Source organism: Trichoplusia ni, chromosome 6 (assembly GCF_003590095.1).
Source record: "Trichoplusia ni isolate ovarian cell line Hi5 chromosome 6, tn1, whole genome shotgun sequence".
NCBI lineage: Eukaryota > Metazoa > Arthropoda > Insecta > Lepidoptera > Noctuidae > Trichoplusia > Trichoplusia ni.
Window position 1 is genome coordinate 1133520 of NC_039483.1, and position 26797 is coordinate 1160316.

Below are 26797 nucleotides of genomic sequence, written 5' to 3' on the forward strand. Positions count from 1 at the left end.
GTTCTTAAATTAGTAATTGTGGCAAACTGATTGGCAAAGAAAGGAAATACAAATCTATCAAGGAATCTAAAACAAAAACGACATAATAGTATTAATTAATTGATTTATTGAATTATAACAGCAGCATAAACTAAATGGTACACACATTAACAATTGCACACATTACATTCATTTTGAGAATATTTGCAGAGCAGTCACAACATGCAGGCTAAAATGCTAAAATAAGGCAAAGGTTTTTCCAACATTTTTCCTTGACCACATTTTAATATTATGAAACATTAATCTTAAGTCCCGAGGAAAATAATACGAAAACACTTGAACTACAGTCAGCAAATAAGGTAGATTACATTTATCTCAACTGTATAAGACATTCCTTGCCACTATGGAATTTAAGTGAAGTGGTATTTGTAGAAACAAAACGACTTAAAATAATATGATTCATCATGGCAAGGAGTTTACATTAAAAAACTCCTGTTAAACCTTTTATAAACTATGCCTGCTGATTGTATCTATGAATATGGTATGGTAAACATTGTTTATTTAAGTAGGCATGACGAAGGAGTGTGGGTACATTGCACTTAATGTACTGCAATATCTGATTTGAACTATAAATGCAATAAGGATGAAAATTGCTTGTTAAAATCGTAATTTAATGAGTAATGGATTATCTCATAGACAAAAAATCCTAGATCTTTATAACGTGGTTTTCCAAGAATTTGTTGAATATAATGTTTATTTCTAGAATTATCTGTATTTACACGAGATTATACACTACTATCGGACCGATGACCTAAAAAAGGTAGCTTTGTGGAGCAACTGAGGGGGGCCTATTTCCAGCAGTGGACTGCCATAGGCCGAGTTGATTAAATGAGATGATTCTTTAAACATCTATAATAGAAACGAGTAACGATATTTTATACAAGGAGTGAGTATTACGCATGTTTACTAAAGCAAACCTACAACAAAATTAGCACGTAATAATACGTTGTAAGAATTACTGTCTTTGTTTTAAAAAAACACGTAATACCGACCGTATGGATCACTAGGTATATCTTTGTTGATTACGTTGAACATTTTCCTCAGAGCGTTACGTTTCCCAAGTCACATAGTTTCTTAAGCTTGAGTTATCAATACCTGTCAATCTTATGACACGAACATTTGTTATCGTAACTTTATCGGACGATATCCTTGGTATTTTCGTGTTTATTACGAAAACATTTTCGCAAATAAACAAGTGTTTTGACCTTCGACAGTACTTGTTTTGTAATACTAGTTGTGAAACTTGTATTTTAATTCTGTGGGTCAGTTTTATCCAAATTTATGTTATTATAATTTACTGTGTGAGCAACTTTAGGTTGAACTCTCAGTAAAAAGTTAAAAAAACTAGGAGAATTCTATTATTAACGTACTACCTCACTTAAAAATATTTATTTAAGAGCAATCAGCAGAAATTTGTGTAAATTTTAATGCTCTTTAAGGTCACATAGGTCTTCAGTAGCTAATTAGGTACCGCTAAATGTAGATAAAAAACGAGCATTTAAAACATTATTTCTTATTCCTTCGACCTGAATTCGCGATACTTTAGTCACAGCTAGATAACTCGCTTATCAACTTATATCTATAGCAATACGAAATCAAAATGAGCAGTATAAAAATATTGTGATTGATTGCCGAATATTATTTATTCGATTTAAAATAGTGCGCAAAATATAAACAGCTCGGCACGTAACGTTTATCAAATTATATTGAGCATTTTCAATTCACTGTCGTTATACAAAATATTTGCAGAAGGTTCCGATTTTGTGACTCAAGAATCGAGAATCGTCTAAAAAGTAAAGTAGTGTAAGTTGGTATCAAAACATCAAGATATCTAAGAATTACAGCTATAGAGCTTTATCTTACTATAGGAGCCAATAATAAATCATCAGCAAGATGAAACTTAAAAATTAAAGACCCTAAAGTAAAAAAAAATACCCCCAAAAACTTATGACTGGCTTGACCGAATTATATCGAACATATCTACGAACACTCGGCCACAATTATTATTTAATACAAACGAAACAAAATTCAAACCGTTCTATCCGTTCGGGAGCTATGATGCCACAGAAAACGAACAGATTAAATTTAATATTGACCATATTAACTATTTATTGATGCTTCGACAAAACAATTTGTCAGTTTATGATATTTTATTCAGATTAATTATTTGCCATAATCTTTTTTACCATGAACCTTCTGCGAATCATTTTGTATAGTTGTACCTTACATACAAGCCGAAATGCTTAATCTAATCACAATAAGAATTGAGAAATCTATTTTACTTTAACGCTAAATGCCTGAACACGATAGAATTTCACAAAAATATTTATACATTACACTCTTCCGATCAGTCGTATCACAATTCCATCCATATTTTATTCATATAGCAACATTGATGTATAAACCCTGGATGCAAAGTATTCCAGTCTAAACCTGATTTTGAAAAACGTATTTTCAAATATGCTAGCATCGTAAAAACAACTTTAGGACATGCACGTAAGGTTGAATTTCTAATACTCGTTATATGTATCGAGGGTTTCCATACATCAATGCTTACGAAGTAACGTCAACGACTTTAAATTATATCCTTTCCCATTTTAGAACTATGAATTACATTTAAAGACATTTTTATAGACTTATTTAGACATTTACACATACATTTACGAATATATGTTCCATGATTTTTAACATATTTTACTATGAAGTCTTACTGCTATTATATAGCTATTTTTCTGCTCTATACATGAGTGGTATAGTTTTGCAACGGCAGTGCGAATTGTTATTCGATTTCCGCAAGAAGCACATTCAGTGTATTAAATGGTAAAAAAAGGAAACAAAAAGAAGTACATAATCATCTTGAATTTATATTTACTATCTCGGTCACACTTATTCTTATCAAGCCATGAGTAAGTAAGACAACAATATAGTTACGTATTCATTATGGGACAGTATTTTTAGAACATTTTTTTCTAAAACAAATGATTTCAGTTTTCTGTTCCTATCCACTATTTACTTTATGGTGTACTTTTTAAAATGTTGAGTAAAATAAAAGAATATGGGAGATTTCAAAATTATTCTTATTATATTTGTGACGCGATAAAAAGCTCAATTTGCAAGTAAGTCAAACTAAATTGGTCCACATATAAAAATAAGCGGTTTGTTCGTAGTTAGACTAAAATTCAAGTTTGAATAGACAAGTATTTAGTAATTTCTTATTTACAGTAATATTTTTACTATTAAATATATTATTTTATACAATATATTTAACTATTACCAAGGTTAATAAATGTCTTCAAATATTAAGATATTTAAATCCAGTCTAAATAAGACAGTCAAAAACACATAAATAACACTTCAGGACAAAATTAGGGAAGCACACAATTTATTTATTATTATTATATATTTTTTTACCTTCGTTTGCACATTTGAAGTAAATTTCAGTTATTTTAGAAGGGCTTTAATCGCATTAAATATTTATGTTTTGTTTTAGATTAAATAAAGAATCATCAAGAAGAAAGAAGCTAGAATAAAATCGTAAAACTTTGATATCTAACATTCGCTTACACGTTAGATCCAGATATCGTCAACCCAAATAGTGGTGCCTCTAATTTTGGCCAGAAGTGTAAATATAAATATCATGAATAATAATTAATTCCAGATATTCTACTTACAATATAGTGATTGTTCTAAGTGATCTATGCTACGGGCAGTGTTAGGGTACAATGAAAATGCATGCGTGGATTATATCTACTACATTTATTTTACTGGACAAAGTCTTATATAATAAAGATTATTTTTTAATGAGCAGTTAGTTCGAAAGTTGCTTTACTACATATATTTCTGTTTTAATTCCAGCAAACGCATTTAAATAAAGTAGAGCTACTTTCAAAAATATTTTTCAAGCTTTTTAAATGCGTTATAGTAAATATTTTTCGTATAAACTATGAGCAGAATCAATTTCAGTTTTTTTTAGTATAGTTTTTTGAACATATCTCAGTAGCACCTAGGTACACTGTTGTGAGCAAGAGAGCCTAACAATTAAATAAAGTCATGTAAGCCACGTAATTATTATGGGACAAATGTTTAACAAAATTATTAATAAAAAAAATTTATATATTTTCTATGGTTGTCTTGAATGCATGCCTTATAATTGAATGGGTAGCTTTATCACAAAATAAAAATTGCTGTTTATTTATGGTAACAAAACAGCAGTGTTGCCAACATTTGACCTCAAATAATTACGCATTTGATTGGTCCAAAATGATCCGCACCTAAACCTAACAAGACTAGTAGTGCGTTGTATAGAAATAACTGAAAAACTATCATATAATTTGCGATTTAACAAAGTGCGTAAAATTTTCAATGAAACATTTAGGTTTTATTAATGAATATTGCTTTAAACATAGGAGACTTATAGCCATATGCTTAAGCCAAATGATGTTCTAAAATATCTCTTCATCTACTGTCACACACTCGATAGATAATTTGAAAAAGACAACATGACACCCAAGAGCAACATTTTGTTTTTTTTTTAAATGCTAATGGATTATCTTCACTAGCAAAGGGCCAACACAAGTCATAAAGTTAAATTATTGCAGTTGTAGAAGCCGACGTACAGGAACCCTCACACCTGCTATTTAAAATCTCTTAAATTATTAGTATAGACGAAAGATACAAAATTACTGGTCATAAAAGCCATAATGTCTTACGCACAATGTTAAAACGCATTACAGTTAATTATTAAAAATTAATTGTATATTATTTTTCGATTAATTAAAGAAAAATATAAAGTCGCTCTGCGATTGAGTTTCGATTAAAATAATGTTAAAAAAATGATTTATCAACAATTCCGTCGCTTTAAGATATATTTAAATTAATTTATTTAACACTTTAGATATACGAGCTTTTCCGGCCAATTTGGAATCAGCTGAACATAATTCTTAAGGCAATATAATATTAATTGTGATAGATTCTGTTAGATTTATTCACTTACATGGAGTCATAAAGTATATAATCTCAATATTTTAAAATGTCTAAAACCGCCAATGTTCTGGACAGTAAATTACTTATGTATGTTCACGTCAAACCTCAATTCTTTTGAATACTTTTTAAACATATTATAATAACGCTATTGATCAAACAGATCTCAACTATCAAATTGTTTGGCATTTTAAATACCGTAAACAAGTAATAGACTGTGACGTCACAAAATTATATCAACACTCAACTGTTTAATTCACATACAAATATGCACCTCAACGTTATTACAATAGATTACATTTTCGTCTATATTGAGCTTAGACTCATGATAATTGATCTCATGATAATTCTCTTCCTGAAGGTTGTAAGTGCAATCTATCGTGTATCACAAGAATGTACCTTAAGTTTAACACAATAGATTCTGTTTTGTCTTTATGTATTGAGCGTAGACTCCAGTTGTTGTATCGTGTATATGTTATATCTACGCGGGTAGCTCTGGACGGGCCCCGACGCCGCCGGCTAAGTCAAACACAGCTTGTGCTACTTCCGCCGCTAGTTTGTCTGCGTTCTGTGAATCAAAAAAGTTTCATAATATTGTAATGTATTTGTGTGTTAAATAGCCTATTTATTGAGAAAGGCTATAGGACACACCATCACGCAATGATTAATAGGAACGAGGAGAAATTGCGTGAACTCTAAACAATGATTTCTTAGTATCCTTAATTATATCTTCACTACCACACCGACAAAGTCGCGACAGTTAGTCATCAATAAAAACCAAAATAGAAAGCCAAATGTGCCTTTTTATCTAAAGTATTTTCCTCTCAAATAACATACACAATCAATAAAAAATCACATTAAATGATTTCTACACGTTATTAAACTACCTATCTATCTTCTATCTATTCTGTCTACCTACATTCCAATTACTATATTTGTATCCTTACCGCCTGCGTATCAGCCTCAGCATACACCCTGACGACGTCCTCCGTCCCGGAGGGCCTCACGAAGGCCCTCCCGTCCTGGTGTGCGGCCGCCAGCGCGTCGATACGGGACTGCAGGCCCTCGGGGGACGTGCATTTGCGTTCCGCGTCTGTTGTTGATATAGCGTTGCGGTCCTGGGGACGGATGTATGGTGAGTTTAGTGATTTTTGTTTTGTGTTATAGTGTTTTGGTATAGGAAAGTGATAAAGTGATATAATAAAGAATTGTGTTGGGAAATAAGTTGTCAAATCTTTGAACTTAGGTTTTTTGTAACATAATCTATCTAAGGATCTACGTAATATAAGACAGATTGAATGAAATGCCATAACAATAGCGGTATCAGTCGCGCCATTCAATCAAAAAATTTTCATGGCGAAGGTTGAACGAATCATCATATCCAGTGCAACCTTACTTAAAAAGTCACATTACCAATTAAAACTAATTTCAATACATAAACTTAAAAATATCATATATTTTTTATCTGAAGATATTTTAAACTGAAGAGATTCTCTCTTCAATGCACAGTGGTTTATGTTTGTTGTGGTCAACCATGTCTTGGTTTCTTGCGTGCCTATACAAGATTATTTTTTTCAACCAGCCAAATTCTAGCAACACAATCTACATGACTATAGACCATTCCAGCGTGTCCTGACCTGCACGGTGACTTTGAGTTGCCTGCAGGGCAGGTCCCGGTAGGCCAGCCGCCAGGCCTCGGCGGACAGGCCGCGCGCGCACAGGACGGTCTCGACCAGGAACAGGTCGGAGATGGCGTCGCCCACCGTCTCGTTGGTCATGTCGATGAAGTTCAGCAGGAGGTCGGCCGCTTCACGCTGCTCGGGTTCACTGGAATTACAAGTAGTTAAGTTTATTAGGGAATATTTTAAGGTCACAAATTAAGTATATGGCAAAACTAGAAATAATGATAAGAGTTCTCAGATAAATTATATCATTTTTTTTTATTATTTGCCATGGATGGAAATAGCAACCACAACTTTCGGTGCGACAGTCAGAGCCACTAAACACACAACAGACAATTCGTAAGTGATATTCTCGCGTAATCCTTGGATGGCAACAGTACTTTTCAAGATACAAACCGATTATCAACTTATCGTAAATACCCACTCCTCTCCTACTCTCCTATAAGACACGAAACTAATCGAATGATCCACAAAAATACGTTCAAGTTAACCATAACCTCAAATATAGTTATTAAATTGCAACTTTGACTTATAAAATTATCCAATCATCTTCAATAAAGTTGTAGACATGCGACTAACCCCTCCCTCGCTATCCTGGCGATGGTTTTCTTGGCGTTGTCGCTGTACACGACGGTCCCGTGTCCGTTGGCCTCGAAGTACACGCCGATGTCGTACGCGAGCGCCGCGTGGTGTAAGTGCTTCACGCCCGTCTTTACACATGTCACTGGTATTTTCTGGTAATAAGTAAATAAATTAAAACAATTTAGGTCTTTTTCTTACATGGTTTTCAATTGATAAGCTTTTATTATTAGAATTAAATATAAGCGACGTTGTTCGGTAGCCAAACATTTAGCCAGTTCAACTACTATAAATGTTACAGGTGGGCAAGGCCACATAAGACGAAATAAGCATTTGCTTAATACGTCATCATTCGTATACTGAGGGTTGTCGATACCTAATTTCAATTATTGGTTGTTCAATTGGTTGGTAGTCCCGGCGTTCTTATTATATTCCCTTCAATGTTTCTCAGTCGTCTTACGATTAATAAGCAATGCCTTTTACAACATGCATTGATCGGTCGCCTTTATGTGTTTATAGTCAGTTTATCCCAATAACTAACCGTGAGTGAACAGCTTTTAAGTAAATAATTTACATTATAATGAGTATGACATACCAGTTCGTCAGTGATGTACGTAGTGGCCGCCCCGTTGGCGTAGGCGGTCTGCACGAGCCCCAGGCGCAGCGCGGGCGCGCCGCCCGCCGCCAGCAGCTGCCGGATGTGGCGCGCCAGCAGCGTCGCGATGCGGTCCCCGTCCAGCAGGTACGTGTTGTCTCTGGAGATATGAGTCAGGGAGCCGATTACTATATTTTTTTAACTAAAAAAATATTACCTATTAATACTATAATTTGCATACTACCTATTTGACATATAATATAGGTTAGGTTAGGTTAGAATCTAATACCAATATAACATCTATTATATGGGTATTGGATTCAATATAATAGATGCTTTGCGTCTTCTGCTCTGTAATAGCGCATAAATGATAATTATAGAAAGTACTGAAGTAGGATAGGATTCAAAATAGCTATGTCTTTAGCAGGAAGTTTATGTCTAGAATAAAAACAAACAGGCCTAGTTTTAATAATGCTGGATAAAAGTTGTTGGGCAAAGGTCTTCTAATATTATTTGTACATAGCGTTTGGAAACCGCGCCAATTGATAATCTGCAAAACAGTTAACACCTAACATGTTCAAGGCTGTACTAAAATTCTAAATTGAAAAAAAAGACAAAAAATTCGTTCAGACCATTCACAATATATAGTGTATTAAATGCTATACTGACTTGTCATCCAGGTAGTAGTATATGATCCTGTCGGCATCGCCGTCGAGCGAGGCCACGCGCTGGAAAGGCACGTGTTCGACTCCCACGGGAGGCTTTTGTGAGACTTTCACGTAGTCCGCGCCGCACTGGAGTATACAATATACATGTTATGTTATGTAAAAATAAGTTAAATAAATGCAGTGTTGGAAAATCTTAAATAAGATAATATTTTCAAGTTTTACAGTTGAAAACGTTTAGGATATCAGTTAAACTAGTGTAATTATTTAAATTAATAACAGTTTAAACATTTCTAGAAATTGTCATTTAAGCTAATTTTGCAATTACTTATGTACATTGTATTCAAACTGGATTATAGTTTGTCACATACAATGTTGAATTTTTGACTTTATAAGTTATATCACCGTAAAGTACATAATAAGTATGTTTATCAACTTTCTAGTACTTATAATACAAGTTTTGCTGAGTTTGTCTGTCTACCTGTCTGAGACTAGATGGCGTTGTGTGAAAAGTGGTCTACTATTTCACATTACTTAGTCAAATCACATCAGTAGTTTTTACGTCTAGTTGAGTAGTAGTAGGACAGTATAGAATAAAAAATAAGCACTCACATTTAAATTCAACTTTCCTCCGTTTCCTCCTAAGTTAAATAGCTTCAAGTCAAGTTCTCCGCCCAAGCTCTTCTTGATGATGTTGAGTTTCTTGCCGCCGACGCCGTTGGCGCCGTCTACGTACAGCGTGGTGTTGTAGTCGCCGGTCACAGGTAACTTCTGACGGATATTTTTGAAAGCACCCACTATCTTCTCGTAGTAACCTGTTGAAAAATAAATATTGAAGATAGATGATATAATTTTCGTATTGCTTAAGAATAGCTTATAACACAAAAAAAATAAAAAAATCTCTTTTATAACGATTCCAATGATAAACAACGATAATGTATCTAAATTAGTGAGAAGTAACAGTAAACTAAAAAAGCTAGTGAATTCAGACAAAAGAACTCCTATTTCGACAAATGTGCAAATTAAATCACACCTATACATCTACTTTTTCCTACTAGTTCCTCAGCACATCTTGGTTGACTGGAACAGAATGTATCCAGCATTAAGTCCGCTACTGCACTTATTCGCATAAGCAGTATTCAATAGATAAAAAAAAACTAATATTTAAAATAATATCATTTACCTTCTTCAGTGGGAGTACCATAAGTGTTATCATTCCTGCACTTGACACAGAAGTGTAACATGGGCGTGGTGACGATACCGAACTCTTTAGGTGTTCCCTTCAATGCTATCACGCCATTCGCCGCCGCCGCTGCCAGGCGAGGACTCGTGTATCTAAAGGAGAATTTTTTATTTATTTATGGATATCAGTTATACATATATGAGTATACTAGCTGTTGCCCGCGACTTCGTCCCCGTGGGTAGAAGATATAAATTATGATTTAGGTATACCTACCCGGTTTTTTTCACATTTTCCATTGTATCTTAGCTCCTATTAGTCGCAGCGTGATGGTTTATAGCCTAAAGCCTTCCTCGATTAATGGTCTATTCAACACAAAAAGAATTTTTCAATTTGGACCAGTAGTTCCTGAGATTAGCGCGTTCAAACAAACAAACAAACTCTTCAGCTTTATATATTAGTATATAGAAGTATATAGATTCTCAGGCTGAAATAATGAATGGATTATAATAGTCATGATAGAGATAAATGAAAATAACATGGGGCAACTAATGACAGGAATTGGTAAAGTCCTTTCAAACTCCAAAGTTTATTGCCAGTGCGTAAGCTTCCCCCTTATTAATTCTATTATATTTATTCTGTTTCAGCCGTAAGAGAGATAGTAGTTTTGATATTTTGTAATATTGTTATGTAAGTTTTCAATGTGAAAATGATAAGCTTGTGTTAATAACGTTTACATTGTCCAGTTGTTTACTGTAAAGAGACGAGTAGCAAGAACTACTACATGTGTGTACGTTCAAGGAGGAAACCCTCGAACTTGGGACTTAACAGAATCATTTTAGTGTTGCTTAGAAAATTTCAGTGACCTAGAAATAATTTTTCAATTTAAGCAAAATCAATTTTGAAAGTCATAAACTGTTGTAATAATTTTGAGATTAGATTTTATGTTGTTGTTATGAAACTGTTTAAATTTCCAATTTCATCAAGAGCAATAAATTTATTGATTCGTTTCGGTTGTTGCCAATATATATTACAGACAGTTTTCGCCACTATGGACATTGTTAAGAACGGTCATACAAAATCTACAAAATCATAGTGTGCATTTAATACAAAATATTATAGTCCAGTTGGTGTAACCGAACATGGTGAGACTTTTTCGAGAACACTCTATAAGTTTTGGTTATTTTAAAGGAGATATAGAAAATATGGAAGGTTACATGCAGGAATGCTGTGTACATTCACTTAGAGGTAGTGGGTATGATACTGCGAAGATTGGAAGTCAATTTGTTGATTTAGTTGTTGTTATAAAGCCTGGATCAACACGGTTTGGCAAGATCAGGAACTTATAAGACCAATAGACACCTTAGTTCTGCATATGAAAAAGAAACTTGGATGAAAATTCGAGGAAATGGTAGAAATTATAGATTTAGTTATATTAATCTTAAGCTAGTTTGTTACTACTTAGATTAGTTATTTTGTATAAAATGTAAAAAAAGTAAGTTTTCAGCATGATGTTCATTTTTAAGTAGTGTATAATTTTATGTAAGTTATTATCTTAGGTATTATTAGTTGAAACTGTTAGTTTTCTCCTAAATCAGTAATTTTGTTTCATCAAAATAATTATAGTTTTATCGTTTATTCCTATGTGTTAGACATAACAATACTCTTCCAAATGTCGGTCATCTAAATTTCAATTCTATATCTTGTTTAGAGATTTTATTTATACTTTTGCATGACATTATAAATCCAATCTATGTAAGGGCTGACCGGTGCAAATATTGAGCTTGGTGCCAACCCTAATTTACATACGTATGAACGTACGCCTACTATGTTGCCTTCAAATATGATTGTTTAACCGGAGTCTACTTGTAGAGGCATTTGTTTCTAATGAAACACTTTTGACACATACATGTCATAGGTATTTCTGAAGGTTTTAAGTTTTTTCCACGTCATGATTCCTGCTTATTCTACTTGTTAAGGTTTTGTGAAGTTTCTGTTGTATCAAGGTTCATTATTCCGCCTCTAACGTACTTCACGGGCAGTCCTATCATCGTCAAGTGGTCGACGGCCAACAATCTCCCGTAGCGCACCACTGTCAGTTGCACCACGTGCCAATAACACATCGTTGTACAAATGCAAAAAAGAATACTTATTGTGTTAGTAACTTGGTGGCATTGTTTCGAGAACTTTCGTCGTTGGACTTTTCTGGTTTTGTAAAATTAGTAAGCCACGCAAATATAGTCCTTGTTTCTATGCAGTTAAGGCAGTGACGAGCGAATAGTACTTGTTTCTGAGTTATAGCGGAGGCTGAACAAGAATTGCGTGATTTTGTATTTATTTTTCGTTTTCTTAATACAACTACGAATGGATACTCTCCATCTGCAACATCACGGCCGCTTGCAACACGCTAATGATTTAACAACGATTCGGTTTCGCTCAAGTTGACAATGGAAAATGTTGTAAAGGCCTGTTTAGACGATGAGAGAAATATCGTGCGATTTGCAATACATTGCGGCGCCACCGAGTTCTTGTTACAAAAGTGAGATATCATCGCCAGCAATGTATCGTAACTTGTGCGATATTTGTTACACCGTCTAATTCAGCCTTAATAAATAAAACATATCAAGCTCAGTTCATAAAACATTTACGTTTGCTATCTTGAAATCAATTTCAATATCTATATTGCATTAGCCATAAAATTGTTCACACATAATTTTATATTTATTCTATAGTCCACTATAAAAATATATCGTGAAACAATAATTTATAGATTCACATTTTACAGGCAGTTCTCGTTTTGTCTAACTGGTAGTAGAAAATATATATTTAATGAGAATTAAATGTCAAATAAATGTATGTATTACAGTTTTATTTTATTTATTATACTACAATTAATTACAAGCAACGACACGACTCTATAATAATATAGAGTAAACAGTTACTTGTCTGATCAATGTATATGATTCAAAATGTAAACATACAAATTACGCAACAAATAAAAAAAATTAAGTACCTGGTGTCCATGCCAATGAAAACACTGGCTTTGAGAGACATATCAGCATTCACCTCCTTGATTACTTGTTCGGTTGTTGATTCTAAATCATTATCACTGTAAGGAAAATAAAATTATTGTTAGTGACTTTAGTAAATTATTCTTTTGGAAGGCAAGCTGGAGTGTGGATAAAATCGTTTATAGTACATATGTGAGGGTAAGGGCCACAAGCCTATTTGCCTATTTGCTACCTGCCTATTTCACAACAGCCAAAACATTTATTCTTATCTTTATAGTTACTTTCTTGAGGATGATTAAATAGGACAATATATAGATGCAACGGTTTACACGCGCAATTATCGGGATGGCCCGACTAGTTTCGGACCCAAACGGATTCCTTAATCATGAGATAATGGCGGACTACCCCGAGTAAACTATTGCATCATTTAATAATGTAATAATCTTATTTAAAAAGTTGAGTCGTTTGAGAGCCTTATTTAATGTTAGATTAGTTATTTTAATCCATTTTGTTTTTAAATCTACAGGCACTTATACCAGTCAGGTTACATAATTATATGCCCTCAACATATTACATTACACGTATCGGACTTCAAAGCTATTTGTTTTAACATCATAAAAGGAATAATTATAAGGACACAAACAGTGCTTACGGACTCTTTAAAGGAGTTCGCGTGGGCTTAAATGATCTATAATTTGTGTCATCTTGATTTTATTACTTGCAATTTGCAGTAAGGTAAAGCCGAATTAGTTGTAAATTGTATGGCTTTGACAGAGAGCATAGTTAAAATAAGATTATTTTCTGTATATTGCTTTCTTGGAGAAAATTCTTCATAGTCTGTAACGCGCAAATTTAAATACTTTAGTGTGATTTGTGCGGTAATCGTTAAAAAAAATGAGCGCATTTATCAGATCCAGTTTAACGAATCAAGTCGTATCCCGAAACTTGCCAGGCGATCTTGATAAATTGTTTTAACATATGACGTTGTATAAAGGATATATAGATATTAGTATATACCTGACATTAGCCAGCCTAGTAGCGATCTCCTCCCAGCTCTGCTCCAGCATCTCGCCGTCAGGGTCGACCAGCTTCACGCCGTTGTCTGGCTCCAGATTGTGAGAGGCTGTGATCATCATGCCTATTGTGCGACCTGGAAACAAAAGGGTTAAGTTATTATAGTAACTATTGGAAAGCGGATTCATAATTATTTATTGAAGGATTAACAGTTATTTATCGGATTAGCAGGTTGAGTTTTGGACTGTATGAACGATTGCAACGAATTGCCATACAACGACTCAAAAACGCGGATGACGTAGCACGGCAGTTCAGTTAAGTCAGTAAAAGTCTGACACTACCCATTACCTCCCCGAGGGACTGGGTGTCCAAGAGGATTCCTCCGCCTTACCAAAAAAGAGGTCTAATTTTGGACACAACCGGAGTCCCTAATCATGGACCTGATAGATACTCTTGAGTAAACCGTTATTCAATAATAAATAAGTATTAAAGTCTAATCATGCTGGCAATACAACGACCTGCTCACTATGTACTTTTTTAACAGGACTTTTACCGTTTCTTTCATAAGTTCACAGTACAGTAAATCATGTACCTGGGTCGGATTGGATAAGAAAGGAAGATTACCGGGGTTTGCGGTTCTACTTTGTATCAATATAAATAGATAAGACTAGTCTGTAGACTGTCTTTGGAAAAAAGCAAAAATCGAAAATAGGTAACTTCAAAATACTAGTAACACTGCCATCAACGTTGAAAGGACATACCTATGTCTTGAACTTTCAAATAGTTTTTGAGTTCGAATCATTAATAAAAGAACATGTCAGAAAACACAAACATTCACTTAATTTTATCGCATGTTGACGCGCCATAAAGCTAGAGAATTCCTACGCTCTTAATCTACATAATTATAATTTCTGAGGCTAAAACGAATTTTACACATTGATACCATTCGGTTCAAACGATCTCACTGTTATGAAATCCATTTAAAGTAGACTTTTTTCATCTTTGTGTTTATAAAAAGTATTAATAACTTTACATTTAGGTACCATAGGAAGCAAAAGTGTTCATATATTCGAATGGAGATGCAAACTCAGTCTGCGATGAGGCTAAATGCATCTTCTAATAGGTAGTATGAAAGGAAAGAACATACAACCTCTTTGGTCCACTACTAGCGACCTGCCCCGGCTTCGCACGGGTGGACATTTATTTTTTAAGCTTATTTTCCGGGATAAAATATATCCTATACGGATTTGGAAGAAACCCTCTAAGTAATGGTAAAATAAATTTTAAATCGGTCCAGTAGTTTTTAAGCCTATTCAATAGAAAAATACAAAGGTTTCCTCTTTATAATATTAGTACCTTTAGATTACGATACATTGAGACAAAGCTCCTAAACAAAACGTAAACATAATAGCAAGATTTAGACTACCTAGTTACCCTATTTGCTCTCGTAAGTAGGCAGTAAAATGTGCTCCAATTCCAGAATAGCCGATAATACGCACGGATTTCTGCATCCGTTGTCTCAAAGGTAAATACAATGTTGTATATTGGACACCTACCACAAAGTTTCAAAGTAAGACGTAGTTGCGGAAGCGAGACAACATTACACGTTGTAGAGCGGCGTTTCGCTTCCACCCTTGCAGCAGTCTTACTTTAAGAGATAGTGGTAGGTGATCTGTAGTCATTACTCTACGTAGGTGGGATTTGGGCTGAGGATAGGGAAAGGAGGTTGAATGTAGTGAGCCGAAATAAGATCATTTTGCTATAACATAATATTTCTCCTGACTCACATATTATGTAAAAATTTGCTATTTAATTGTGTCACTTTTACTAAAGGAATAGATCTCAAAATTATAAAAACGACATATTGGTTTGGATGAAAAGCACGCAATTACATCTTTACATGCCCCAGAGATCATGGGACCCACCTCATACAAGTTAAAAGTTTTACCTATAAAAGCATTATACAAACACTACAATAAAATATTATCATCACGAGTTAACAGACATTAAGCTAATCTTTTTGTTTATTTACAGTAATCATCAATCTGTTTACTTTAATACTTGTTTGAATATACTTCAGTTTATATTTTATTCAATAACTAACTTTTCGCCCGCGTCGAGGTCGGTTATGTCGCGTTTCCAAGAGAACTCTTCAAAAATCCGGAATAAAAACTATCCTATGTTCTTTCTTGGTATAGACCTTACTATACCAAGTATGTGGATATCCGAAAACGAACCAAAGTTCGAGACGTCGGTGACACAATAACGAGGCTGAAGTGGAGCTGGGCAGGCCACTTGGCCTGACGAAGTGATGATAGGTGGACTAAGGCGGTGACAGAATGGTGGCCAAGACAAGGCAAAAGAAGCGTCGGTCGTCCGGGAGCAAGATGGGTCGATGACATTATAAAGGTCTCGGGTCGAGTCTGGATGAGGCTAGCACAGGACCGTAGAAATTGGCACGAAAAAGGGGAGGCCTATGCCCAGCAGTGGGAGGATAAAGGCTGCGGATGATGATGATGATGATACCAAGTATCATTAAATTCAGTTCAGTGGTTTAGACGTCAAAGCGTAACAGACAGACAGACAGACAGATAGACAGACAGACAGACAGAGTTACTTTCGCATTTATAATATTAGTAGGGAAAATATTCAAGTGTTTCCAATCTACAAGCTATCTAGGGTACACAAATACACCTCACACAATGACACAATAAGGTGCGACAGTTACTCATACAGTTTCAAGGTATGTTATGTGGAACAATTAATTTGCTTATAGTTTGCGAGCGCTTGCAATGCTAATGCAAAACGAGTAATGAATCATAATAAGTGGACAATGTTCTTGTATAAATGACCCATGTGTGAAATCGGAAAACTTGACATTAAGGTTCAAAATCGTGTGAACTCAGTGGTTGAGGTGCGATGGCGCGCTACACGGTGTAGAGCGGTATCTGCCTTGCATTCGTACAATTGCATTCGTACTATAAGGGGTGTTATAGAGGGTCTACTACCACGTCCTAAAGTAATAATTTATGATTGTGGAAGCGTGACAGCGCAATACAAGTGAAGGTGCATCTCTTTTCCACAACCGCTATAATATTACTTTAAGTCAATGCGTTAGACTCCCAGTGCTAAGGCCACTATTGTCCATTTATGACAAGAATAATATTCACAGCCACTACAATGGAAAACTCGTCCCAACTTGGGACTAGTTCCATAGTCCGTTTTGTTTGATTGACATTTGTATCAAAACAAAAGAGTAAAGTCTGAATGAGATACACGAGAATCAATGGACTACACAGTGCATCTAAGTTTATTATTTTATCGGTGACATCAGACGTAACCTACATATATCGTACTACCTAAGTAGGTAATAGGTTAGTCACTTAATCGTCAATCAGTTCCGCAAAAACATCAGTGTTCTTTAAGTCATTTAATTTATGTAGAACATCTTTACATAAACAACTTAGCAAGTAGGAAATGTAGGAATCTATTATATCTATTATTATTTGTTCCGAAACCAAACGTTAAAGATTGTTATCACTTACAAACGTCATCAAAGTTAAACAATGAATTCTTCGAAAGGTATTCAATTGCATTCAAATTTCAACCTTATGTGATATAGATAAAATCTTACCATTTTTGACTCTGGATCGTATGACAGCCAGGAGTCCCATGCGGTATACGACATGTTCCAATAGATTGGCTCTGAAACAAAAACATCATAATAAGTATTTGTGCGTCCGGTGTACGCTCGATCGCGTCCCTAGTACTCGTAGATAGAATAAATTTATTAGCTAGAAGTATAGTCAGCGATATCGACTATCGTAAAAATCAATTGTTTTACAAACGAGGGCATGGCATAACAAGGATTGGAGTCTGTTTTTTACTGGTATAGTTAGGAGTCAATCTTTCAATAGTGTGACCAATTCAAGTAATTGGCTGGCCTGTTGGTCTAGTGGTTAATGACTCTGACTGCTATACAGGAAAGTCGTAAGTTCGATTCCCATCCAGGACAAATGTTTATGTAACGAGCACGATAATTTGTTCTGTGGCTATATTCAGTATGTATTTAGAAATACAAAGTAGGTATGTTTATCAGTTGTCTAGTATTCATAATACGTGGTTTGCTTAGTTTGAGACTAGAAGGCGTTGTGTGAAAGTTGTGGTAAATTATTATTATTCATGTAGTTGTGGGTGATTGGTAAGTGATCTAAGGCTCGACAATATCTCATACATAGATATTGATAACATGAACACTTTTACTAACAGTAAAGGGTGTACAAAACGGGAATTTAATACAATAACCTTGCATCAGTTCACAGTAATGAAGACGAATAAAACGAAAGCAAACTCGATTGAATAGCGATCGATTTATAACTGTGTTACTATAACCACTTGCCGACATTATCAGGTCAGTCCCACACGTCACGAGCGCAAAATTATACTTCTATAGGGAACAGAGAAATGGGTCACTTAACCGGCAAAACTGACGGACACCGGGAAAGGTGGAACTAAATAAAAGCACCTCGGAAAATTATTATACAGCCCAGACTATGCCAACAAAACTACAAGAATTTTTAAATATAAAAACCTGTATTTTCCGAGACGACGGCACCGTTCGTTATAAAAATATACTGAAGATTATTCATCATAATGAAATAGCTGAGATATTCCCCGGTCAAAGTTAATTAATCTTTTAAGAACACGAAAAATGTCTAAGTTAACATCACCTAAAGAACAGTTGTAGACAGCTAACAATAAATAGTATTTGCTGAAACGTATGGGGAAGTGTTAGGGCTTGACAAATCACTGAATTGTATTGAAATGACATACTTTTCGGAGAGCCATGACTTGATTGGTAATTTCCATACATTTTTGACTTAATGTGGACAAAATATAGTACCTATGCTGCTTTAAAAACTTCGTTCTTCATGGGGTCCAATTTTTGCTTTCAAACTTTATCTTTTAGGAATAACTTTCAATACTTTAGACAAAACTCGCTAACTATATTAACACTATTTGCTCACGTTATCAATTCTCACTAGCATTGATAAAACAGCTTTCCATTACATTTTCACTATAATATTATCTAAACTAATACAATTAATACTTTGTGGCTCACGATTTTTTTTTAATATTAACGAAATGAAGAGTTATCGTAATGATTATGTTACCGTGTCAACAGTTAATCTAAATTATGAAGTTCAAACAAACTTTTGAACTAATTTATATTAAATCAGATAGGATTCTTGTTTCCAGATCTACGAAAAAGCTAGTCATAGACATAGACATAGTCATAGACAAGACACCTTAAATTCCGAGCGCGAACGCTGATTCAATCGCTGAAATGTTTTAAACTGACAAGTTTTTCTCGTAACTTGTCAAAAAGTCAAATATTGTCTACTCCATTGTCAGAGGAGGATTCATAAAGAATACTGGCCTAAAGAAACAAAAAAATAAGTGAACTATTCTCAAAACCCTTTAAAATCATTAAATAACTATAATCTCTTTAACAAAGTATATTTAGATGGAGTTTATTGGCATACCACACCCACGCAATACGCATGGGTAACTCATTAGACGGATTACAGCGAAATCTTTAGATATTTTTAAAATCTAAGGGATTTATATGTTTGCCAATTGTGTATAGGTATGATACGTAAGCGTATAAAAGAAATATACTTAAAAATGGCAGGTGTAACAAATTGTTTTAATACCAGCAAATAATAGGATGAATTAACAGCATTTTAATAATTATGTTCTTAGGTATTTCTTATAAAATAAATGTTAGATGTATAAGTACCTAAATAAATACTCTTATTATAAAGATTGTAGACGATTAAATATAATGGAATGTAGCCAATAGAATGTTAAATAGGTTTTGAAGATTCTTTACTTCAAATGAAAAGTCGTATTGAGCATTTATGGAGTATACTAAGTTTAGTCTTAACATTATTGAATAAGACATAGAATGTACGTACAGGCAAATAGCTGAATAAAGATAACGCAACCGCGTGCCGTGTGATCCGATCTAAGAATAGACCCCGTGACTTCCCGTTAGTGGATCTGTCGTAAGACTTGGTTAAAGGTACGATGCGATACACATACGTCGCATACTTGCATTGTATTGTGATGCACACCTAACTGTATTGGGAACATCCTAAGTAGGTGTAAAACTAACTTTATCCTAAATGAAAAACATCTGACGTTCTTACCAGTTTATTTGCTTCCTCCCAAAATTCTGTTGGGTCGTTTTTTTGAATTTGATTCAGTTCTCGATTCGATCCTGGAGGGAAAAGAACAAAACCGAGATCGAGTAGCAATCCGGTGTTATGAGAGTCGTTGGCTGTCGATCGAGTGTAGTTCCAACTCGTGTCACGGGACGAACTGGCGCTGGTGTTCCAACTCGATACCAATCCGTTCGAAAAAAAACGATTCTGGCGGATTAAGATTACTGATGTAACCTATCGCAACAAAACGTTCCATAGTTAATTCTTCATGAGAAATAAAGTTTTATCCGATAATTATGAATTGAGTTAGGCAAAAACAAAAATAGCTTCCAAGCATGTAATTTAACGGTAATTAGTTTTCGGAACTACGCAGACATCATTTTCAGTTGTATAATAGAGGTTAGCGGCTTCGCGTGACCGAAGGGTATCTTCCACGTTTATCAGCTATACGCGGTATACGTGTTGCACAAACTGAAAATTTGTCTCCTTCTTTACTAAGGATTGTAATCACCCGGATGAAATGTTAAGATAATTCTGGAATAATTTGTTCACTTTGGAACTGTATCGTGGAAAAGTGAGACCTGAATAGAAGATAGGTGAAGTTACAAATAGAGTGTTAGTATTGGATTTCGGAAATTAACCTCTTTAATTAGTTTTAAAACACTTTAAGAAGATGCCTAGATCATCCAAAATCCACAACAATGTGTTATTAGACATTTTATAAGTTTGTCTCCGGACTTATTGAATAAAGAAACGTACTAGAATGTGAATAACTTCGACCCCTGTGACTGATTCATTATTACATGCTACTCAATATGTATGTATCTACGTAGCGCAAGGACTTAACAATACCTTTTCTTAGGGGCTAAGATACGGGCGCATGATTGCATTAATTCTCTTGTTACACTACATAGTATGATACATGTCAATGCTACACATGACCGACCATCAGAATACCGAATTTGCTGTCGGAGATGATTAAACTGTATGAGTTCCATGTGAAATTAGATGTTTTAGAAGAATGGACTTTATAAATACAGAGGATAAACAGCCTATCCGTCTCAAAATTAAAATAAAGTTCTATCTAATGGCCTTTCTCACTAGTAGGCTTAGATTTATACTTTGACTTCGTTGTTTCAAAAGTCGACATAGAATTTTTCGGCGACCATTTTAATTGGTGTTTGACCTACCAAAAGTGTTACCTAATTGACAAATTGGGATCACTTACAGGACTAAATCATTCATTCATATTGCATTTGGCTATACTGTCTTTTTAAACCAGAACCATTGGAATTGTGTAAGCAAAACGTCACACTGCATTGCGCATTGCGGGCTCTTGCTTCCACAAAGCAACAGTCTGGCTTAGCATGGTAAAGGGGATGCCTACCTATATTTCTTACAGTATCACTCAATACTCAATACTCAATTATTTATTGCGTTCCATAATGTACATTAAGGTCTTAAAATCTAATAATACAGAACCATTATGGACCCTGTCGGGCACAGCAAAATCTGCTGTGTGGAATCTATCACTGCTGGAGTTTATGAAAAAGAGATGGTGGTTATCATGTAATGCGTTGACTCGCTTCCACAAATGGATGTGTCTAAAAGTCGTGGTGGCAGACCGATTGATCGATAAATGCGAAGCCGTTTTACTAGTTTATCTAGACAAACTCTGCACGGGCAGACGGTGGTTGAGGTTCCCACGCAAAAATCACAGAGCGCGAGGTTCGATCCCCAGTTGGACAAATATTTCCGCGATCTACGAATGCTTGTCCTGAGTCTGGGTGTATGTGTAAATGTGACTTGAATGTTTGTGAACCCATTAACCAGTACATCGTTGCTACCTACTTTCTTCCCCCCTATTTATATCTAAAACATTAGAACGATAAGGTGAAGTTCATTAATTGATTGATCTTTAGTATCTACGGCAGGCCAGTGATGCAACACGTCGCGATCTAGTGCAGGCGCGACGCCAATCACAAGTTCGACGCCAATCGATACACTACGAAGGTTACCTATATTTGAAAACATTCAGTTTCAGACGTTCACTAATTAGTAAGACGGCTTTAGTATAACCTGGTTACGGTAAGCCGGATATAGGATAAGCTTGTGCGTTTGTGTGTGACATTTTAATGCAAAGAAGTATCGCTAATCTGTACTATTATTATAAAGAGGAAAGATTTGTTTGTTTGTTTGACACGAATAGGCTTCGAAACTACTGGTCCGATTTGAAAAATTCTTTCACTGTTGAGAAGCTACATTATCCCCGCTGAACATAGGCTATAATTTATTTCAAAAATATTAGAGTTCCGTAAGAAAATTGCGATATTGTAACAAAGGTGTCATAACTTACATCTAACCACTCGGACGAAGTCGCGGGCAACTGCTATATAGTTAATAAATAATGAGACGATTAGTTGACCTTTATATTTCAACTTACAGAATAATGTATCTGTGACTGTTATCCTTTTCGTTTTAGTTTTTTATCATGGCTAAATGGGAAAATCATCCAATGATTTTTCCCGCTTTGAGTTGAGCGAATGGGAGTGTCAGACTTCAATTGACAAAAACCTGGGCGTCTTCCATTTGCGTGGGGTAACCCTTTTGGAAAATCCCGCTGGCACGGCAGGCATCAGCCCTAATAATAATATATCTGTAGGTTCCCCTAAGCATGCTGACATAACATTTTATTGCTTAACATATATTATACATTTGCCTACTTGAATTTGACGAGACCTAGCGCCACAGCTTAAAGAATATGCTACTGGCTGAAAAAGACCTGTGGACTTAAACCGAGACCAGCGATAATTCAGAAGCACGAGTTACAACTAAGGTCAAACGACAGCTGACGATGCCGATAACACTCGATGGACAACTCGATTTTGTTTGATTCGATGCCGTACCCTCTCACCTCCGAATCGAGAACGCGATCAAAATCAGTTACGGGTAAAGGTCTACCACCAGGTCTTACAGTTATTATGGCAGTTATAAAAGAGAGATACCGTCATACGTAACCGTCATATAATCAAGAGTTCTGTTCTGATACTAACAGCTATATCCGCACTTCGCAGTTAATTTTTATCATAGCAATTAGTAAGATAACCAATCACTGATTGATTCCATTATAATTATCTAGATAGTGGACGTAACTTTTATATTGACGTCTTAATCACAAGCTATAAAAACGACAACGCAGCAATGAAGATAACTAATTTACAGAAATAGATATCTATTCGCCTTAATAATTATTAAGAAGATACCTATAAAATTCCCGTGTCACGATGTTAGTTACCGTACTCCTCCGAAACGACTTAACCAAATTTTATATGCGTATTCAGTAGGTCTGAGAATCGACTAACCTCTATTTTTCATACCCCTAAGTGAGAGCAACCCTTATGGTTGCTTAAACTAAAAAAAAATATTTTGTTTTTTGGACGAAATTGTTTGTTTTTATTTTTATTATTATGTGGTGGTGTTAAAAATACAACCAACTAGAAAAACAAAATATTCGGCAAAACAACGTTTGTTGGATCAGCTAGAACAAATATATATTTTTATTTAATTGTATAATATACTAGCTGTTTCTCGCGGTCTCACCCGCGTACTTTTTTTTTTCCTTTGCCTCTTTTTTTCTATCTTTTCTCACCGTTTAAACCTTCCCTGGACTAGTACGAATATTTCAAGACTAAAATTAGCCAAATCGGATCAGCGGTTCTCGACTTTTAGCGAGACTAACGAACAGCAATTCATTTTTATATATAAGAAGAAGAAGAAGAAGAAGAAGAAGAATATAAAATCTATTTTTAATGACATACAATAAATATAGACGATAAAACTGTCTTCTACAATTCTAAAACTGTACACATAATTTGAACAATAATGAGTGCTGAAATAGTAATTTTTCTTTCATTAGAACTGTGAATACGTAAATAGAATTGCATAATAGTCCGTCGGTTAGATAATCACCAATTAGCCTAGTTATACTAACATTCATCTTTTCGCTACTGTAATATATTTTAGCTTCGAATTTAATGTGGTACAGTCAGGTCCAATTTAAAGTGTAACTGTAATTCTATTTGTATGTAAGAGAGTCTGTTGAATACAATCAAAAATATAATCATGTTATTTTTTTTTTTATTTACGTTGATGTTAAAAAATGAGAAAAAAGTAGGAGAATGCGCAATCATTTCTTCGGATATTTCTTAAATCAGTGAAACTTAAAACTAGGAAGTTAGGTAACTCAATTAGGTCTTTTTTTGTTAGCAACAATATAAAAATACTTCTGAATATGAACATTCCAGCATACACAATTGATATTCAATCAAAACATGAATCCGTAATAAATGGTGAGTGGCCGGATAACAAAATAATATAGTCAATCCATCTTAAGTGTTTGGACGAGTGCCAAGATCCAAAAGTTATACGAAAAGGTGGGATCAAAGCATGGTTTTTATTATTTTAGGCATTTGCAATGCAGAATTTGTTTGTGCAATCTGTTGGATGTTAACCTTAATATATACACTGGTATTATTTCTTGGGAATGAGAAAAAAATCCAGTCAGAATTGAAGTTTCATTGATGAATATTTAGTGCTTCCTCTCTAGACGTGGTTTTCATTTTTAGACAAGTGTTTTGCATGTATTTCTTTGTATTCTTGTGTTCCTGTTATTCAGACTACTTTGTTCTTCTGGTATAATGTAACTGATACTATATTCCAGGAATTAATACTGTCACTGGTTGTTAGTGCACATACAATTCTCAGATAGGAGACGTGTTGAACTTAACAGTGTACAAGTTTAGGCAGCATAGCCTTTAAAATATAGCAGACGGAGATACAAAGATGTAATAATAATACTGAATTACTGCTAACACATAAGGTGTTACAGTGTTTTACTTGTATTTTTAAATTTTCGTAGTTTTACTCCTAATTTAATTTGTAGTTAATATTATTTGTACACAAAATTTTACATATTTACTTATGAAGAGCACAGATAAAATGTTTTTTTTTAAAGGAAGTCTACATAAGAATAACTGTAAAAATTTGATGGTTCAAAAAATAGACAATTTATTTGTTATTTTAGCAGTAGTACTGTCACAACTATATCTTTAATGGTGCTATAATACTAGCCTTTAACAATAACTCTTTGAGATCTGCAATGGAATGCTAAATAGTACTAAATACCCATTTTACAGGATGCTACAGGATCCATCCTGTAGGTCAGTCACTCTATCTGGATGTATATCAGTCTAGAAATTAATTTATTGCTGCCATAATGGCTAGGTTTAAAGATATGACCTACTTAAATGTGGCATGTAAAGTTTTACCTTAGGACATCCAATGTATTAAAAATAATTCTTTCCTGTAGCTTATTTATATTTTATACACATATAAGAACAATATTCCCAAAAGTAACATCATTGTATCTGATTTGTTAGGTGAGTTTTTATTTAGTATAAATAATATTGTCTCATACATAATTCACTAAGATACAGAACTGGGCCAAATTGAACACTTGCAATTTAAACATAAATGTAACAGTTTGAAATAGCCTTGAAACTTTCAAATAGTTATCCAATAAAACTATCAGAAAACTATAAACGGTAACACAAACAAGTCTAATAAGTCTATTTTTGGATGTTTCCAACCTGTTTCACAATTTTTGTTGTTACTATGGCATAATTTAAAATTATTATTCTATAAGTTTCTAATTCAGCATAAATGAAAAGGTCAATATTAGTGTATGTTATCTAATAATGGAACATCAATGAGTGGGTCATAGGTCCTAAACGAGAATAACATGATAAGACAATAAAATAAATAGATAATCTAGTAAATACCTCTTTTTAAACTAATGTTTGTAGTAAGGAACAATTAAAAAGACTTAAAGAACTAAGCAACTTTTAGATTTGGACCCCCCACATAGATTTTATTTAAAACATGTGAATGCCCCAAGCCAGTGTTGTTGTTGACATTTTAATTACAACAAGGTCTATTTAATTGTTCCATTCCTGATAATGCTGAATTTGTGCAAAGTTGATCCAGTGACTCAATAGGAAGCTATGAATGAGCATCCTATCCTATTGTTTTGCCTATATATTACTACAAGTCATTGACCATAATCACAGCCAGTAGTGTCAGCGACTTCCCGTTACGAATTCGTTATAAACGATACACCAGATGACTCACAAATTGTTACTAGTCCATACATATCGGATACTATCCATACAGAAATTTGCTTACGTGACAATTCAACCGCGCATGAGAGAAAGGTGTTTCAATATTATGTTTATTTTGTTATACTGTGACCTTAATTACGACATAAAAGGAATTTATAATGAGAATGCGGATTATTACTCACTTTGTGCGGAATCCGGCTGTCCCGTATTGAATAAAAACATCACTCGTTTTTGGGTGCATTTCTCTTGCGAACGCGTACACTACTCGTAAGCTACTTGGCGGCATTGTGATCGGCGAAATTTATTTATAAGGCCGCGGTATCACTCAGGTACAATCACTTGGAATCAACAAACGAGATTTCCACATTCCCGCTCCAATACCAGTTTCAACTTCGAATGAATTTTGACGTCAAAGTCAAACGTCAATCGACTTTTATGCTACCCGGCTAATGTTGAGTGCACGTGCTGCGAATGTTTTGTCGCCTTGTTACTTCGTAAACCTAATGATTTATGTAGCGGTTCAAAACGTAGACTACTACTCTTTAATTTAGTAGCATAGTTATAGCCATTATGGGTGTCAAATACGGCATTCTCGTAGTGAGGTAGGTCACTTACTAATTTTCGTAAAAAACAATAGATGGCA

The 26797-nt window shown here is 34.5% G+C and overlaps 1 protein-coding gene across 1 annotated transcript; it reads right to left on the reverse strand.

Annotated features, from left to right (window-relative positions):
- Positions 1–86: 86 nt before the first annotated feature.
- LOC113495499 (phosphoacetylglucosamine mutase) lies at positions 87–26589 on the reverse strand. The gene is made up of 12 exons (XM_026874281.1): positions 26337–26589; positions 17380–17450; positions 13749–13881; positions 12734–12829; positions 9724–9875; positions 9153–9355; positions 8545–8669; positions 7876–8035; positions 7281–7435; positions 6657–6846; positions 5967–6137; positions 87–5587 (listed from the first exon to the last, which is right to left on the reverse strand). Exons 1-12 carry the CDS (start codon positions 26438–26440, stop codon positions 5501–5503), a joined length of 1647 nt encoding a protein of 548 aa, XP_026730082.1. The 5' UTR covers positions 26441–26589; the 3' UTR covers positions 87–5500.
- Between the last annotated feature and the right edge of the window lie 208 nt (positions 26590–26797).

Bases quoted from the DNA above. Each gene is read 5' to 3' on its own strand.
- LOC113495499 (XM_026874281.1), bottom strand. From the start codon at position 26,440: ATGCCGCCAAGTAGCTTACGAGTAGTGTACGCGTTCGCAAGAGAAATG. The intron at 6,138-6,656 runs GTCAGGACACGC...ATCCGTCCCCAG, and splicing joins AACTCAAAGTCACCGTGCAG to GACCGCAACGCTATATCAAC. The intron at 5,588-5,966 runs GTAAGGATACAA...TTTGATTCACAG, and splicing joins CTGAGGCTGATACGCAGGCG to AACGCAGACAAACTAGCGGC.